The following is a 15,487-nucleotide window of genomic DNA, read 5'->3' on the forward strand; positions in this document are numbered from 1 at the left end:
GTTGCACACAAACCCTAAGTTTGCACAATGTGAGCAGTTTGAGAGTAATACAGCCAGTATATCTAATTGCTATTGGAAGGCAACTGGACTTGCCTGAGGGCCTTGAGGAGGGCAAAGGCAGTCTGCTGGTTTTATTTATCAACTGATTTCCCAGGTGACTCATGAGTTTTATCAGAATGAGACGGTGGTTGTTTGTTGGATATAGGTAGGTTTTAAACATTCAACCAGTGGGCTCTAAATTGCTTTTTCTTTATTTATGACTCCGTAACAACTTCAAAACATGCAAGTTTCCTGTGACAGGCTTTTGTTGAGAAAACAGCATTTTAGCAGAAGCTTACGCTTTCGTCCCTCATTTGTGTCTATACAAGATGTGGTCAGATGAAGTTTGAGTGTAGGTCACAAGAATGTTGTCAGTGCTAGGAGCCTAGATGATGTTTAGTCTGGTTTGAAAGGTTGCTAGAAATGTTCAAAAAACAACTGAATTTTGCAAGTTTTGAAGCTTGCTTAAGCTTTTCAAACATGGTTAAATGTGCAAAACAGGACCAGTTGTTTACGTCATCATCTTGTCAGATATTCATGAACTTTGTCTTCATCTTTAGATAGCAGCAACATGTTCAGCACTTGCTAGTACCTCAGAACAAATGCAATTCGTCCTAACGAAAGTAATTCTTTAACACCTCTCAAAATTTTCATTTAATAAACTGCTCTTCTTCTGCTGTTCTGGTAGTTACAGCAATGTGTAAAATTTCCTACCACTGTATTCTAGCGGCATTACATGGCCTTTTGTATTTGCTTCAAATATTATATTGAAACACCTCAAAAAATTGATTTCTTTTTTGAGACATAGCCACAGTTCGTTTAAAAACGGAAAATTGATAAATGTCCAAATGATTTCTAAAATTCTGCTTGCAATGCTTTGGGTCAAAGATTAGTTAAATTTGAGCTGATTTTGTTGTCTGTGTCAGCAGCAGTATTGATTTAAAATAGAACTGTTCCACCCGCCTAGATGTGGGTAAGACAGACAATTGAAAAACGTGATTGAAACACTTTCTGTGTTGACACATCTTTTGCTTTAGATAAAACTGCATGTGTTTATTATAACAAATAAAGGTGAACTGAAATTCAAGAGAGCAATGCAAAAGCCCAAGTAAAAATTATTTTCCAGTTACAACTGCAAACCCTCTCTCCTTTACACTGTTTGCTTTTTTTTTTACTTGCTTAAAGGGGAGCAACTGTGCTGCATTATTGTAAGCTCAATTTGCATTCCTCCCCGTCCTACTTTTTTTTTCCCCTGCAATTTTCATCTTAAAATACAAAACATGCCACTGTAACTTCTGGAATGCATCTGTGTAGTGTGAAGGAATTCTTTTAATTTTGTAAACCAGTATTGACAGGATAACAGGGTCATCCAAACCCCAGTTATTGTCAAAGGAATATATATTAATGTTTATGAATATTACTGCAATGCTTTTACACTGATAGAAAAAGGCTGTTACTTCAAGGGAACGAAGGACATATTATAATAAAACTTGTGAAATCGAACCAGTGTCAGATAGAGGTTACCCTGTGTTATCTGGAGTGAATTTGAGGACAGTTCAGAGTAGTGCATGTGGGAGTGAATGATGAGATTTGATGAGAGCGGTGGCAGGAGAGTGTCCTCGGATGACTACCACTGACACAACTGAAACACAGAGAGGTAGATCGATGGTGAGAAAGACGTAGAGGGGTCAACAATCAGTAGAGATGTAGATTTAGAGATGTGGAGACTGATGAGAGATTAAGGATATATAGAGATATTAATAAACTGAGGCAGAGGCTGCAGTAACAGTAAACAAAGGACGACAGACTGACGTAGTGATTACTCAGTTGACTGCAGTAGTGCATTGTGGGAGTTGGGGGAGGGTGTCTGAGGAGAGATGCACCCGTTGATCTTGCTTTCCCTCTGCCTTTGGAGGGAATACATGGGGTGGGGGTTGGGGGGGAGTTCTATAGATGGAGAATTTAAGCATTAGTAAAGATGTAATGAGGATGATGGCTAATATCCACGCGCATGCGTCTTTGTGCATGTAATAATTAATAGGAACAGTGAAATCTGTACAATATTGAGCACGAATGTGGAATGTCTTCACAGGACATGTCTGCGTCAAAATAAAAAGTGGTTATCATTCACAGGCTTGGGTTGTTTTTCAAATTGTCTGATACATAATGGAAAGCATCCTCCTACAGAGAGACATGTGACTAACAACATGAGAGTTTGGAGAGAGACGTTTGTTGTGATGTGAGTTAGTGAAGAAAGAAAAGGTTGTGAATGTGAAAGAAGAGTGCAGAGAGTGTAGCTCAGTGTCATCTGAAACAAACCAAAATCAACAACGGATCATTTTTGTGCTTTTCTGAAATGTGGCAACAAAATGACACACCCCAAAAGTATTATCATTTAAACCTGTTTAGTTGTTATTTCTGTTTCTTTTTTTTGACAAATAAAATGTTAAGCAGTCTCTCAATTATGCTCTCTCAGTGATATCAACAACAGTTTAACATCAAAATTGGTTGGTTCCTTGAGGAAGTGCTGTCTGCATGCATGTACATGTTGTATGCATCAGGTGATTAAAGCAGTCAGAGGTCGAAGATGAAAGAATCCATCCATCCATTCGTTCATTCATTGTCTATGCCACTCATCCCGTTACATCCTGGATAAGTAGCCAGGTCATTACAGGGCTGATGTACACAGACAGATAACCACAGATAGAATTTGGGCATTTGCAGAATGTCTTGCGTCAAAATCAAAATGCTCCGATGGGCAGAATGGCTGAAATTGTCAGCGAGGTTTTGTGATGTCACAAATTCATTGTCCTTGGTCCTCAAACAACAGGTACAGCACTAAAAAAGGTTTTAGCATGGAGTAGTATTGACATAACATTATGATTTGATGGCTTTGATGTTTTTTTGACATCACATAACCAAGCCCCTCAAACAAAAGGCAGAGGTCTAGTGTTAGAATAGTGTAGAAATGAGAAATTAGTTGTGTCATGTATTCTAGCAGTCCTTCTATGATGCAGTAAATGTTCTAAGGCTGCAAAGAAAGACAACAGCACACAGTGTCTTAAGTGTTTTAAATGATTATATTACTAGCATTCAGAATCCTATTTTTTCCCTTTTTCATCTTCTTGTTCTCTTAACTGCCTATCCGTCCTCTTTTTCTTGTTTCTTCTATTTATTCTCCTTCCCTTTTTTTCAAATTTCTCATTAATCTCCCTGATTTTCTTACCATATTGTTTAGTGTCCCCCTTTTCCTTCTCTTTCATCTCTTACAGTATTTTGTTGCACCTTTTTTCCACTTTCTTCATCTTCCCTCCCTTGTCATAGTTCATGTTCCTCGTACAATGTGTTGCGAAACTATTATTGAATGGTTTAATGAGAAACATGCCTCTCTGAAATGCAAAGTTGATTCTGTTTTGTTGGTGATGCTGATATTAGATTCTCTGTGCGTTTACTTACTCAGGTATACGTGGAGTTTGATGACCAGGAGTGGGAGAAAAGAGAGTGGGTGAAGGTGTATGAGGATTTCCAGCTGTTTCTACTCGAGCACCAGCTGGTCTGGGCCAAGAGGAAGGAGGGAGCAGGAGGAGGAGGAGCAGGAGCAGGCGGAGGAGCTGGAGGCCTGCTACAGGGAACCAAGGCTAAACACATACAGTGGCCTGCCCTGGTAAGACCTTTGTTTCTCTATTTATAGACATGGTGCATCCATCTAAACAGTCAGCTGCAAGACCAAGCTGCCCACAGCTCTACTGATCGACAACAGTGACAACCATTACTGAGTGGTAGCCTTTCCACAGGTATTGGGTTCAGACAGTCATGCTAATTGTGGAAGTTATTTTGAAGTGGCAATTTCCAGGCTCGGAAAAGATCCAGCCAGGACCAAAATGTTGTTGATACACAAAAAAAAAGATAGGGGAGTATTAAACGAGTGTGAACCCTTCCTATGAAAATAAGAAATACATCAGACAGAAACAGATACTTGCTAATTTAAAGAACAGTTTCTTTTAAGTATGATTTACCTTAATACATGTTTACGTTGTATCAAATCACATAGTTTGTTTTTAATTTTATTTTTGTATTGTATTCTGGTAAATTTTGCCATGGATAGAGATCAGGTAGTGCAACCTTAATCTGGTTTGCCAGCCAATCACCAAACTAAACTCATAAAAGAAGCCGCACCAATGAGAGAGATGGCTCTGGAGGGCATGGAAGAAAAAGAGGCTGAAAAAGTGACATGTTTGTAATGATGGCAAAGGCGTTCTGAATCAGCACTCCGGCCAATCTAAAAAGCCCCTTTCTGAAATGCTTTGTATTTTGGCCAGGAGTTATTTTGGTCTTTGTTGATTAGGCATGGTCTTGTGGACTAGGTTTAAAAAAAAAAAAAAAGGTCTGCTGTGTTTAAATCATATGTAAGTTATATTTAATATATTTTGAATATGTTTTTTTATTTCAAGTTATTAGGGCGGCGCAGTGGTCAGCACTGTTGCCTCACAGCAATAAGGTTCCGGGTTTGAGTCCGGCTCAAACACGGGATCTTTCTGTGTTCAATATGTTCTCCCTGTTCCTGCTGGGTTCTCTCCAGGTACTCCAGCTTCCTCCCACAGTCCAAAGACCTGCAATTGGGCACTAGGCTAATCAGATTCTCTAAATTGACTGTAGGCCTGGCTGTGAGTGTGAATGGTTGCCTGTCTATGTGTGCTGGCCTTGTGATGGACTGGCCTCACGCCCAAAGGCTGCTGGGATAGGCTCCAGCCCCCTATGACCCTTAACAGGATAAGCGGGAGAAAATGGATGGATGGATGGATAGATTAAGTTGTTGTATTTTCATACATAGAGTATTTAAATATTGACAACCCTGATGGACATTTTTCCATGCGTAAACGGATGTTGATTGCTGTTAAAATCACCCCATTTCTCACTGTAGAGTTTAGCATGTTTGTGTAAGATTTAAAGTAGAGTGTAGTGAAGTGACAGGTTTGACTGAAATTAAATTTGTTTATTTGTGGTTTAATTGAAATGTCACTCGTGTGCATCAGGACTGTGATGCAGTGTCTGTTTTGTCAATATACAGATTTTGATTTGGTGGAAGTGTGGTTGTTGTAGTGTGATTTTTCTTTGTCTGTACAGCTCTGTTTCTCTCTCTTGCTCTCTGTGTCTATCTCTTGATTTTTCTATCTCGCACTCTCTCTAGGCATTCTTAGGCTGAAATTGTATGGTTGTTTGTGGCAATTGACTCTCAAATTAATCTGTTGGAGCTAAATGTTTGTGTTCATCCCTTACTAAAGAATTTACTTTATTAATTTTTGACATTGATGATGTTAAGTACAGGATGGTATGCCTGTTTGAACATGTGTGTGGCCAAAAGCAGCTGTAAGTGTGTGCATGGAAATGTTGGAAATGTGATTCACTGTTTTGATTATGTAATAGCACAGTGTACAGCGCCATCTGGCACACACATTGAAGATAAGAGTTCAAAGACACAGTTTTTTCCTGGTTGTTTTCCTTCTCTGTCTGACTCTGCTTGTTTTTGTTCAGTCGTTCAACATATCACTGCCCCGCTGATGTTGTTGTCGTAGCAACAGCGTCACAATCGACTGCAGACACAAACGCACATAAGTGGGAAATGAAGCTGTAAGCTTCAAGTCGCAATGAACAAGGATCAGGCACATGCATGAATCCTGTGTATGATGGTGTGTATGATAGAATATTTACTGTACCCTCACTGCTGTCAGGACCATTGAAAATGACTGGTGGAGGTTCATGTTTTCAGGATTTGGGCACTGACTTAACTAACCGCGGTCCAGAATTGTTTTTTTCCTGTTACATTGTGTGAATGATGTTGCTGATGTGTACGCCTAGAAACAGCCAGCTCTTCAGTCAGACAAGCAGACTGGTCCCCAGACAGACAGACAGACAGACAAGAAGGCATGCACACCCAGCAGATTGCTTGTCTAGTTATTTCATCGTTGCATAACAAAACCCCTGTGATCTCCACACACAAACACGTACACACAGTCTCTTTTTCTCTATTTTCTCAATTATTTATGGTTTTCATTTGTTTGCTTCAATCTGGTTTTAATCTCTCACTTTTAAGCTTTTTCTCTGCTCTGATCTTTTTGAGGCCTACAGGCTTTTACAGATCATCGTTGTAATGGAGTATGTATGGATTTCTACTCCGCGCTAACATGAGATAGAACTCATGTAATTATGGATATAAACAATGATGTATATTTTCTATTTCATGCTACCTTAAACAAAAACTTTGAGCTGTCATATATTGGCAAAAACAATATTTGAATATTCGTTCTAAATATTAAAGATTCAAATATTTTTGAATATATAATACAACAAATTAATATTTAAAGCAATGTATAATTTAAACACCACAGATCTTTATTTCTCTCTCTGTCCACAAGAGTGCACCACAAACTCCTACAATAAAGAGTCAAACCAATACTGAAAAAACCCGAAGTACTCACAAACAAGGATTTTTAGATTGCTTGGAGTGCAAATAACTCTCTTCAGTTAAGTCTTTTTTTGCTTCTGCCTTCATTACCAGCACACTGAACATTTTTTCTTTGAAAGCCCTGTTACTCAACCAGCTTTTTATCATTACAACGTTGCTTTACAATGCTGATTGTTGTTCTATCTGCACTTACACAGTTTATGTCAAATACAAGAGACAGTCATAATCTCTCAGACCCACTTCAAAAATCAAAACAGTCCGCTATCTTATCCCAGCAGTAGCAGGGTGAAGTAAGCGCCTGTGTATCGTGTAAGCATCAAAGTGTTGCTAACATGGTGATCTAGCTCTCCTAATAGAGTAGCATCTCGTCAAGTGATTCCCATTTCAGGAAAACCCTTTTTTTAAGCACACGTCTTGAAAAACGTGGCAGCAGGAAATAGCAATATATCCAATGCATATCTTCATCATAACTGTCAATTTTTGGATTTGTTATGAATAGATTGTTAACAACAAAACCGGGCATTATAGCAATATTAACAACTGTAAAAAGTTGTGAAGTGTTATTCTGTTCTTGGACAAGGAAGTTGAATGGCAGGTTTTTTTCTAGTCAACATGTCAGAAGCATTTACTGACGAGTCAGTCCCTTTAAAAAAGAATTAGGCTGATATTTGCATTATCAAATAAATCAGTTTCCTCATTGAATCATGGATATTGTGTTATTATTATGTTATATATTATTATATTATTATTTATGTACATATTTATGACTTGAACTCCTGTAGTTTGAAAGCATCAGCAATGGAATTGAGCAGAATCCCACTATAGCCAACTAGAGTGAGCTGAATGGGAGGAGGCACCAACTGTGCTGTGTGCTGTGCAATTGTGTACGTGAATGCACAGTTGTGTAAATAATTTTAACTTGTGGCAGTAGCAACCACTAGTAGCACTTGATGTATGGGTAACACTCAGTGGTCAGCACTGTCGCCTCACAGCAAGAAGGTTCGGGTTTGAGCACTGGCTCGAGCATGGGATCTTTCTGTGTGGAGTTTGTGTGTTCTCCCTGTGCCTGCATGGCTTCTGGCTTCCTCCTACAGTCCAAAGACCTGCAAGAGGGGACTAGGCTAATTGGATACTCTAAATTGACTGTAGGCTTGGCTGTGAGTGTGAATGGTTGTCTGTCTAGATGTGTTGGCCCTGTGATGGACTGGTGACCTGTCCAAGGTTTACCCCGCCTCTTGCTTTAACAGGATAAGTAGTAGAAGATGGATGGATGGATGTTCAGCCATGACTTCACACTCTTTTTCTGCTTTTTGATGCGTAACATTGTACACACAACCAATTTATGACAACAGTCCACCTTTATTTATGTCTTTTTGAAGTCATGTGGCCCTGTATTTTGGATTGAATAATCTGGTGTGTGTGTTGGGGGGGGGGGGGTTCATATAATTAAACCTTGATAAATTTGTTGAAAGCTGCTGTTACATTGGTTGTCTCTTGCATTTTTAGATCAGTTGAGATTTGAAAATCCTCAGGCATACTTGTATTGATATCTGAATAAAATACGGATGAAATATCAGCTATGATTAGGCAGATCGATTTCATTCCAATCATTCGTTCCTTCATTCAAAAAGAAGTGAGAGGGATTTGTTCTAGTCTCATTGTAGTCTCTTTCATAATTAGAGTTATTGGTACAGTGTGGATGATTATCAGCTGTAGCTAGAGAGGAGACAGAGAGAGAGCAGCAGAGCTCAATCCAAGATTACTTAATATCGTTGCTCTGATTTCTTACCGGATTGATTTTCCATGTGAGCAAAAAAAGTAAGCTAAGGGAATGATGAGAGTGGTCAGATTTCTAGTGTCAACTGAGCACTTGATAGATGTGTGTTTGCTTATTTAGATGTACCCGCTTATTGTATAGTTATACTGGATGTCCTCATCCAAGTCTGCCAGTTATTTCTTTGGTGTATAAGGCAGCATTCTCTTGTATAAGCATGTGCAAAATAATGACACTTTTGCGAATTTGCATATGTAGGAGGCATGGTTCTGTGTGTGCACATATGTTAAATGACAGCTGGTGTTAGGTTATCTGAGGCTGCAGTGTCATTCATCTCTCTTGCTGAATATCTTTTCCCACTGTGACGACAGTCATCTGTTAAGGTGTGTGCAGTGCACAGCTGGCCTCTGTGTCATTTCAGACATCTTTTATAGTAAGTGCAAAAGTCGCCCAAGTATAGTAGTTTGCATGATGGTTAAAGTATAGTGCCTACCACCTTTTTGGGAAGTTCAATTATTTGCCATCCTCCCCATTGCCAGAAAGGAAGATGGATACCCTTTGTTTCTCTGTGTGTGCATTAATCTGTATCTCAGCTGCTTTCAGGCGTGAGGTGGGATTCACCCTGGACAGGTCGCCAGCCATTGCAGGGCCAACATATAGAGATAGACAACCATTGACACTCACAGTCACACCTACGTTCAATTTAGAATATCCAATCAGCCTCATCCCCTCTTGATGTCTTTGGACTGTGGGAGGGAGCTGGAGTACCAGAGAGAACCCACGCAGGCACAGGAGGAACATGCAAACTCCACGCAGAAAGCTGGGGCTCGGACCCAGAACTTTCTTGTTGTGAGGCTACAGTGCTAACCACTGCACCGCCATGCTGCCTGAAACATTTTTTGTTAGAAATATTCAAGAGGCTCTTTCAAATCACTGCAATGTCAGGAAGATAGTTCTGGCTGTGTTTGTAATTCTAAAATGACAACATTTTGCTTTTTTAAATTATTTTATTTAGGATGATAGTTCCATGATTGAGGGCAAATGTAGCTCCAGCAAAAAGTGTATGTGATGACTTTGGACAGAACTATCCTACACGGTCGATCCACTACATTGTGTTAAGCTTGCAGTCAGTTGGTGTCTGTATGTCTCAGCTCTCTGAAGCCCCTTTCACACTGCACCAAAAACGTAGATGAACACAGGTCCATCGACCCTCCAAGCGACTCGGGTGTTCAGTGGCTCGCCTGCAGTGTGAACTGCGTTCTCTCAGGCTTCCTGCGACCTTCCTGTTGCATTCTGATTTTGTCACTTTGCTGCCTGTCAAGCTGTCATTTTGGAAGCTCCGGAAAATAAATAAATAAAAATTAGGCTGGGCTGGGCTGCGCTGCGAGAGCTGCTCACTCGTCTCTCTATAAAGTTTTGTCCTCTGCCATAAGATCATTCTTACTGTTGATGTCCCCGAGACTCTATTTCACTTTTTTTTCAAATAATTTTCATGTGTATGATCTTACGTGAATTAATCTGTGCTTGGGAACTCCCACCAATCGGGAAACCCTAACATGAACTGCACAAGCGCAACCATGTTTACAAACATCTTGTATAGCGATCTTGCACATCTTTTTTATCAATCATAGCAGCGCACTGGCAAGATCGTGAAGTCATCCGCGGTGAACAGGAGATCTGGTGGCAGATTTCTGGAAACGTAAGGGACACAGTGATTTATGGGAACATCACCGGCATTTGGAAACATTGTGCACTTTTTTGTGTAATGATGACGCTGACAGCACGATGACGTACAAGAGAGAAAAACACAGGTATCCAGCCCTCACAGCGAGAAGTCAGAGCAGCGTCCGCTAATGCTAAGCAAACACGTACGCAAATGTACGCAGGTACAAAAACCCACTTTGACACGCGTGTTTCTGTGTTAAAGGGGTGTAACACACAGAGTGTGCGCGTGCGCGCACACACACACACACACACAAACACACACACACAAAAGGAAGTCTTGTTGATGAACACTATAGTATGAAGTTATGAAAGTCTCAGAGGCATTGTCTTGCTGCTGTCTGCTTAACACACACTAGCATCTTCAAAAAAGTTGTGAGAAGCTGTTGCTGGATCTGAGTGTCAAACAACAGGGGGCAGTGGTGTGTCTGGCTGCTCCCTCACTCAGGCAATATGATTGAAATGTTGCAGTTTCATTATTTTTTACCTCTACAGTTTTTCTGTCTTTGATTTTAATTGTTGGACTTTTGTTATTAATGTAATTTGTGTGTGCGCCAAAAAGACTGGCTTCTAAATCTGTAGTATTTTATAGTGATCCAAATAAACAACACAAATAAATCGCTGCTGTCAGGAAGTATGACAAGACTTCGCTGATGTCTTGTTTCTTTTCTTTTGTGGGAGAATCACAAATAAGGTTTGTTGTTGGCTTAAATGTCTGTTGTGGTTAAACATGGGATGCTGTCAGAGATATGGGCTCCTGCGTGCAGGGACAACAAAGCTAACTAGCTAGCCTCAACAACTGACTGCAGTTGGGACCACTCAGAGCACACAGTTTATGGCAAGCTATTTAACATAAAGCTGATAATTTATAATCTAGATGCAGTCACCATGGATTAAATGTCGAGAGAAATTGAGCACTGCCGTCGTACACTTACCGGAAATAACAACTGCTAAATTTGACTTATTTTAATGCCAGGATGTTACTTGGCATTAAACCATTATTACATCATCAAATTGATTGCCACCCAACAACATATTCACATACATTCTATACATTTACATGGCTAAATCAAAGTCTACAATTCTACAATTTCATTTCATCAAAGTCGTCAGTGGTGTCAACTCTAACTGCAGACTAGCAATGGGGTTAGGCTGGTACCAAAATTTGACTGCAGTATACAGTATTACCATCTGCTTAGAAAATTGGATTCAATGGCTTGCAGAGTGCCGCCAATTTGCTGTTATACCATTTCCTGCCATAAGGTGGCTGCAGTGCACTTCCAATATGAAGAATTCAATGTGCTCACGTTGAAGGAGCCTCATCAAACTGATAAAGTGCGGCAGTGTATTTTTGAAACGTATGATCACGTTAAAGCCTCAGAGATTATGCGGGTGCATCAAGTCAGTTTTATTTGTCTAGCGCCATATCACAACAAAAGTTATCTCATGACACTTCACAGGTAGAGCAGGTCCAGTACCTCACTCCTTCAATGAATTTACATCCAACATTTCCCCATCAGCAAGCACATCCTGCTACAGCGGCGATGAAAACTTTCCTTTTAACCGGCAGGAACGTCGAGCAGATCCAGGCTCAATGGGGACAGGCTTCTGTTTTGACTGGTTGGGGGGGAAAGAGAGCAGGAGAGCGGGGCAGAGACAAAGACAGATAATGGAGGAAGACAGATATGCAGAAGGAAAGAGTGGAACAGAGATAAAGAGAGAGAGAAAGGGAAGAGACTTATGGACAGACGGGGATGTGAGCAGGTGGAGCTAAGGGTGGTAGCTTGAGCCTCTTCAGGTCTGCAGCCTCCCCCAGCAGCACCCAGGATCTGGGATGAGGGGAGCCCGAAGGCTCAGCAGAAGAAGATGAGTTAGTAATATGTATGAGTATGATTTATGTATGACACATATAGGAGGACAGAGAGGGAAGAGAGGAGGAGAGAGCAGCCCAGTGCACCATGGGAGATCCCCCAGCAGCCTAAGCCTATAGCAGCATATCTAAGGGCTAGCCTAAGCAGCCCTAACTATAAGCCTGATCAAAAAGGAAGGTCTTTCGTCTGCTCTTAAAGGTAGAGAGGGTGTCTGCATCCCAGACCGAAACTGGGAGATGGTTCCACAGGAGGGGAGCCTGATAGCTGAAGGCTCTGGCTCCCATTCTACTTTTAGAAACTCTAGGAACCACAAGTTACCCTGCATCCTGGGAGCGAAGGGTTCTAGCTGGATAATAGGGAACTAGGAACTCTGTCAGGTATGAAGGAGCCTGATTGTTGAGGACTTCGTACGTTAGAAGGAGAATTTTGAATTCTATTCTGAGGGAGCCAATGCAGAGAAGCCAGTACAGGAGAGACATGGTCTCTTCTACTAGTTCTCGTCAACACGCGGGCAGCAGCGTTTTGGACCAGCCTGGTGCAGCCTGATAGGGGGGGAACTGCAGGAATCCAGTCTGGAAGTGACAAAAGCATGGACTAATTTTTCTGCATCTTTTCGAGACGGGATGTGTCTGATCTTAGCAATGTTGCGTAAATGAAAGAAAGCAGTCTTAGAATACGAAAGGGAAAATAACCAGTCAGTGTTGTTCTGATTTCTTTTATGCTTTTAATGTCAGACTTACTAGACACAGGAATCTGTTACTGAATTGCTCTCTGTCACTAAAATAGGCCTAGAGGTGCAGTGGTCAACGTGGTGCTCTGTCATAGCTGTTTGATGCTTTTAAAAGTCCTGCATTAAAAAAAAAAAAATCAGTTTCTAAAAGTCTGTCCACCGCAGTCACTGGAGCTAATTACAGTCATTCTAATCAATTATTTGGTTTACACCAAAATTGCCATGGCACATATCAGGCACATCCCAGCCATGGCTCAACACTCTGCTCTGCTGAAAATACACTATGAGAAACTGGCAGATAACTAGCTTGTCTGTTGTTGAACCTTGGCTGAACTAGACAGTTGAAATTAGGAGAAAACTATCTTGTACCTTGGAGATCTTTGGATGCTCCTAACTGGAATCTACCATCAAGAAAACAGTAGAAGAGGAATTCAGAGAATCTTGATTGGTCTACAGACTGGAAATCGTCTCTGCTGAAATCATTTCGTAGGTCTAATGATTATTTTACTTCAACTGTTCAAACATACCATGTATGACATTTGTAGTTGCAATGAAAATAATAAATAAGTTACTGCAATATAGTTGATGGTTTTAATTCCTTGATTCATAGTACTATTATTCTTACTATTACTATTAGGTGACTCCTTACTAGGGCAAGGTTGAGTACAACTGGGCTAGAGAGACCATGAAGTGAAACGCGCTCTCTCTCTCTCTCTCTCTCTCTCTCTCTCTCTCTCTCTCTCTCTCTCTCAGCCAATGATAGCAAGTGGGGTCCCACTGGTGTATTGCTTTGTCTTGGTATCAAATGTTTCAATAGTGTTGAGCTGTTGGACTCAATGGACATGGTCTGCCAACTACTACCACTCGGAGGGTGCGAGCACTTAAGTCCTTTTCCTGCTTTTGCAAAAGCATGAGAAGGTAGCATTGTCTTTACTACTTGTACTTACTACTCACAAGGGTCTCAGCTTTTTCCTATCCACCCCTTTATAATGCCTCAAATGGGCAATCACAGATATAGTGAATTGAAAATATATTTTGCTGTCAAAAGAACTTTCAGTATGGCACCACACCATACAAACACATTGACTTGGGGCATTTTTTCCCCCCCTATAAACATGCTTATACATGCTTTGAGATCTATTTGGAATCGGCGCTTAGACTCAGATGTATACATATTGTACATACCCTAAAACAGCTGGACAGACAGACACACACACACACACACACATACAAAGACGCACGCACACACATACCATCACTGCTCTGCTTTCATATTGTTTTTGTTAACAGAAGAGGAAGTGCTCACACCTCCCATTCACTTCTCTTTACTGTGTGTGTGTGTGTGTGTGTGTGTGTGTGTGTGTGTGTGTGTGTGTGTAAAGAGGAAATGACTCTTGTGTGGGTTTCCTGTCTGCCAAGGGACTGATAAAGTGTTCAGTGTGGTAGGATTTACTGTTGCCTCTTTTTACTGCCTTCACTCTGCCTTCGTATAGTCTCTCATGTTCTTTAGTGAGTCTTCTCATCATTTACTTGTCAAAAACATATTAAATGAAAATATCCAAAATTATAACCCTATGAATATGTCAGCATCATTCCCATTCAGATGGAAATAATGCTGAGATATTCAACATCATATAATATAATGATGTGGAGAAGATCTCAGATATGTTTAAGGTACCTTAAGAGTGCTTGGAAGAGTTTGAATCTAACTCTTGAAAAGATGCACGCAGGATTTTGGGGTTTGTATAATTTGGGTTATTTGTGAATTTGGTTCCATTGCTGTGCTTTTTTTGCGTGTTAACAAGCTACACTTGGTCCAGGTGCAACCCTCACAACTCTTGTGTTTCACAAGTAGGTGAAAAGTTACAATATAAACTTGTGACATGTGACTTTTGTTGTTCTGCAGCAATCAATGCAACCAGCTGTGGTTCACTGTCAAGGAAACAACAACGCGGTCCTGTGTTGACACTTGCATAATGGGTGAATAGCATATCATGGTTGTAATCGTTCAGAAGGGCCACAGGGTGTATGACAGTGAGGGGGCGAAGGTGCGCATCCTCATTCCTGTCTTTGTGACAAAACTGCTCGTCTAGATGCTTGATTCCGACATGTCACAGTTGATCTTTAAATGATGGCTCTCCACAGCCTGTTACCTGGAGACAGATTACCTACATTGCCTGCAGGTTACTCTTGTATGACATTGTTTGAGTCAATGTAGATGTTGATTTGTAGCTGTGTTGGGTCTTTGCCAAGCCCATGCTAGCCTAATTTATATTCATAGTATTTGTGTTATTAAAAAAACACCATAACGTGACTGTTGAATTTCATTGTGTACGTTGAAAAATGTTGGCCAAAACAAAACACAGCCCTTGGAGTTTGACTGAATAAATGATGAACAACGGTTATATTTGCATTATGCCGAAAAGACCTCAGACCAAAAGAGAAGTTGTTTGGAAATGAGCATTTGGTTGGAGGAAGCCGACCAGTTACAGCTGTTTGTGTTTGTCGTAAGCCCCGATTACATTTCTAGGGACATTCACATCACACAACACTGTAGATGTTGATTAAACCCATGACTGTAAGTTGATCATTCAACACTTACTTAACATGACATACGAATCTTTAACATAATGTGTTGGCATTCCTTCTAGTTCTCAACACTATCCCAAATAAATGGTGTTTACTGGGCTTATGACATGGCAAGATAACTACATGTGTCTAAGGTGTGTTTCAGTGGTTGAATAGTACCTGTATGTTTGCTATTACAGTGCAACTGCTATTGTTACAGAATTATTTCTGTAAGAAGTGATAAAATAAAGCAGCAGGGATTACCATCACCATGCATAGTTTTAGGTGTTGCCAACTGTGAGTGAATGAATATCGCAGAA

At 40.5% G+C, this 15,487-nt stretch overlaps 1 protein-coding gene across 2 annotated transcripts in view; it reads left to right on the forward strand.

The window, feature by feature from the left end:
• jmjd1cb (jumonji domain containing 1Cb) overlaps nucleotides 1-15,487 on the forward strand; it is a 163,763-nt gene that overhangs the window by 72,448 nt on the left and 75,828 nt on the right. For both annotated transcript variants that reach the window (XM_086194569.1, XM_086194570.1), the window contains exon 2: nucleotides 3,500-3,703. In XM_086194569.1, the coding sequence (XP_086050695.1) occupies nucleotides 3,500-3,703 (204 nt within the window). The remainder of the gene's footprint in view (nucleotides 1-3,499; nucleotides 3,704-15,487) is intronic.

This window comes from Aulostomus chinensis, chromosome 23, assembly GCF_037954235.1.
Source record: "Aulostomus chinensis isolate RoL2024-O1b breed Wild chromosome 23, RoL_Achi_v1.0, whole genome shotgun sequence".
In the NCBI taxonomy this organism is placed as follows: domain Eukaryota; kingdom Metazoa; phylum Chordata; class Actinopteri; order Syngnathiformes; family Aulostomidae; genus Aulostomus; species Aulostomus chinensis.